This window comes from Nomascus leucogenys, chromosome 1a (assembly GCF_006542625.1).
Source record: "Nomascus leucogenys isolate Asia chromosome 1a, Asia_NLE_v1, whole genome shotgun sequence".
Lineage (NCBI taxonomy): Eukaryota > Metazoa > Chordata > Mammalia > Primates > Hylobatidae > Nomascus > Nomascus leucogenys.
The window spans coordinates 47,885,768-47,889,174 of record NC_044381.1 but is presented as its reverse complement, the minus strand read 5'-3'; the positions used below and the strand labels follow the sequence as shown (position 1 = coordinate 47,889,174).

The 3,407-nt window shown below is 40.3% G+C and overlaps 1 protein-coding gene across 1 annotated transcript; it reads left to right on the top strand.

Annotated features, from left to right (window-relative positions):
- Positions 1-1,756: 1,756 nt before the first annotated feature.
- Positions 1,757-2,290, top strand: LOC100606560 (40S ribosomal protein S19). The gene has a single exon (XM_030809304.1). It carries the CDS (start codon positions 1,799-1,801, stop codon positions 2,234-2,236), a length of 438 nt encoding a protein of 145 aa, XP_030665164.1. The 5' UTR covers positions 1,757-1,798; the 3' UTR covers positions 2,237-2,290.
- Positions 2,291-3,407: the final 1,117 nt, after the last annotated feature.

Genomic DNA, 3,407 nt, shown 5'->3' with positions numbered 1-3,407 from the left:
ATGAGAAACAATAACATCTCTTTCAGAACTAACATTCTGTTAATCTGTAGGAGTATCATTTGCATTTTCTAGAGGGAGAGGTTTCATAACCCTCAGATAATATATGTAGGAGGCCATGGAAAAAACAAATAGGGAGCTCTCTTTGGAGAGTCTCAGAAAGGCAGAAAAGATGCTTATAGCAAAGGTAAAGATTTGGCTTTTGGAGATGCATTAATTATTTTGCATTCGAATCATAATAATAAAGAGATAGTTCCTCCTAAAGATCTGGTAGAAGGTATAAGGTTTAGCAAACGGTGAATGAATGAATGAATGACCTATACTAAGTGTCTTTGTGCACCTAGAATTATGCCTGTAACCACACAGTTCCCTTGATATGTCTTCAGCTGTCCATTTATGTACACCTGTTGCCTCCACTAGACTCTGAGGGCCGCTTGATCAAGGACACAGTCTATAGTACTTCGTTTTAGCAGCCCAAAGTGACTAAAACATGCCCCATGAGGGCAGAGACCTTATTGTCTTAATTACCACTGTATAACCACTATGTTGAAATAGTCACATAGTACCTTGCACACAGTAAGTGCTCAATTAATATTTGTTGACTTAAATAATTAATTCAGTTCCATCTTTAAGTAGAATAGTGTAAAATACACTAAGAAAATGATATTAATGTTGAAAATAGAATGTAAATAAGGTGAGCTGTATTTATTGAGGTCCAGGCAATAAATAAAATTAGGCTCAAATATTTTTTTTTATTTTTTTCCTTTTTTCTTTTTTTTTTTTTTGGTCAGACAAGGTCTCACTTTGTTGCCCAGGCTGGAGTCTAGTGGCACAATCTCAGCTAACTGCAACCTCCACCTCCCGGGTGCAAGCGATTCTCCTGCCTCAGCCTCCCAAGTAGCTGGGATCACAGACGCATGCCACCACGCCCAGCTAATTTTTTTTATTTTCAGTAAAGGCAGGGTTTCATCATGTTGGCCAGGCTGGTCTCGAACTCCTGACCTCAGGTGATCCACCTGCCTTGGCCTCCAAAGTGCTGGGATTACAGGCATGAGGCTCAAATATATCAAATGATAAGTCTTTAATGAGGGAACTACTTAAAGAGTTCCTTCATGAAACGACGAAGCAAAGAACATTGAGCCACCTAGAGCTTGCAACAGTGGGACTCCGTTACCGTTTCTAAGGCTCAAGATGTTAAGGGAAGGAAATAGTGTTACCAGAGCACAGAGCATGCAGAGCTGGGGAGGATGGGCCATCTTGCAAGAGCTACAGCTGTACAATGAAGCTGCCACTGTCAAAACCACAGAGCCCTCTTAACATTGCTTTTGCTGCATCCCAGAGATTTTGATATGTTGTGTCTTTGTTTTCATTTATTCCAAATAATTTTTTAATTTCTGCCTTAATTTCATTGTTTACCCAAAAGTCATTCAGGAGCAAGTTGCTTAATTTCCATGTAATTGTGTGGTTTTGAGATATCTTCTTGGCATTTCTATTTTCCACTGTGATCCAAGAGTATGGTTGGTTCAATTTCGATCTTTTTTTAATTTTTTGAGACTTGCATTATGGCTGAGCACATGGTCAATCTTTTGAGTATGTCCCATGTGAAGAAAATATATATCCTGTGGTTCATGGGTGGAGTATTTTCTAGATATCTATTATGTCCAATTGGTCAAGTGTTCCATTTAAGCCTAGAATTTCTTTGTTAGTAAAAGCAGTGTTAAGAGGAAAGTTTATAATTCTAAACACCTACATCAAGAAGTTAGATCTCTTTTCCCCTGGCTGGCAGCGCGGAGGCCGCACGATGCCTGGAGTTACTGTAAAAGATGTGAACCAGCAGGAGTTCGTCAGAGCTCTGGCAGCCTTCCTCAAAAAGTCCGGGAAGCTGAAAGTCCCCGAATGGGTGGACACCGTCAAGCTGGCCAAGCACAAAGAGCTTGCTCCCTACGATGAGAACTGGTTCTACACGCGAGCTGCTTCCACAGCGCGGCACCTGTACCTCCGGGGTGGCGCTGGGGTTGGCTCCATGACCAAGATCTATGGGGGACGTCAGAGAAACGGCGTCATGCCCAGCCACTTCAGCCGAGGCTCCAAGAGTGTGGCCCGCCGGGTCCTCCAAGCCCTGGAGGGGCTGAAAATGGTGGAAAAGGACCAAGATGGGGGCCGCAAACTGACACCTCAGGGACAGAGAGATCTGGACAGAATCGCTGGACGGGTGGCAGCTGCCAACAAGAAGCATTAGAACAAACCATGCTGGGTTAATAAATTGCCTCATTCGTAAAAAAAAAAAAAAAAAGAAGTTAGATCTCAAATTAATAATCTAACATCACATCTAGAGGAACTAGAAAACTGAGAACAAACTAACCTCAAAGCTATCCGAATAAAAGAAATAACTAAAATCAGAGCAGAACTGAATGAAATTCACACAAAGGATCAACAAAACCAAATGTTGGTTATTTGAAAAGACAAACAAAATGGATAGACTGCTAGCTAGATTAACAAAGAAAAAAAGAGAGAAGATATAAATAAGCACAACCAGAATTACAAAGGTGACATTACAACCAATCCCACAGAGATATAAAAGATCCTCAGAGACTAAAACGAACACCTCTATGCACATAAACAAGAAAATCTAGAAGAAATGGATAAATTCCTGGAAACACACAGCCTCCCAAGATTGAATCAAGAAGAAATTGAAACCCTGAATAGACCAATATTGAGTTCTGACATTTAATCAGTAATAAAAAATCTACCAAACAAAAGTAGCCCTGGACCAGAGAGATTCATGGCCAAATTCTAACAGACTTACGAAGAAGAGCTTCTACCAATTATACTGAAAGTATTCAAAAAAATTGAGAAGGAGCAACTCCTCCTTAACTCATTCTACAAAGCCAGTATCAGCCCGATACCAAAATACAGCAAAGACACAATGAGGAAAGAAAACTGCAGGCCAATATCCCTGATGAACATAGACCCAAAAATCCTCAACGAAATACTAGCAAATTGAATCTAGCAGCACATTAAAAAGTTAATGCACCACAATCAAGGTATTCCTGGGGAACAAGCTTAGTTCAACATATGCAAATCAATAAATGTGATTCATCACACAAACAGAACTAAAAACAAAACCATACAATCATCTCAATAGACACAGAAAAAGCTTTTGATAAAATCCAGTATCCCTTCATTATAAAAACCCTCAACAAACTGGGCATCAAAGGAACATACCTCAAAATAATAAGAGCCATCTATGACAAACCCACAGCCAGCATCATACTGAATGGACAAAAGCTGAAAGCGTTTCCCTTGAGAACTGGAACAACACACGGACTCCCACTCTCACTATTCCTATTCAACATAATACGGAAGTCCTAGCCAGAGCAGTCAGGCAAGAGAAAGAAATAAAAGACATC

Bases quoted from the DNA above. Each gene is read 5' to 3' on its own strand.
- LOC100606560 (XM_030809304.1), top strand. From the start codon at position 1,799: ATGCCTGGAGTTACTGTAAAAGATGTGAACCAGCAGGAGTTCGTCAGA.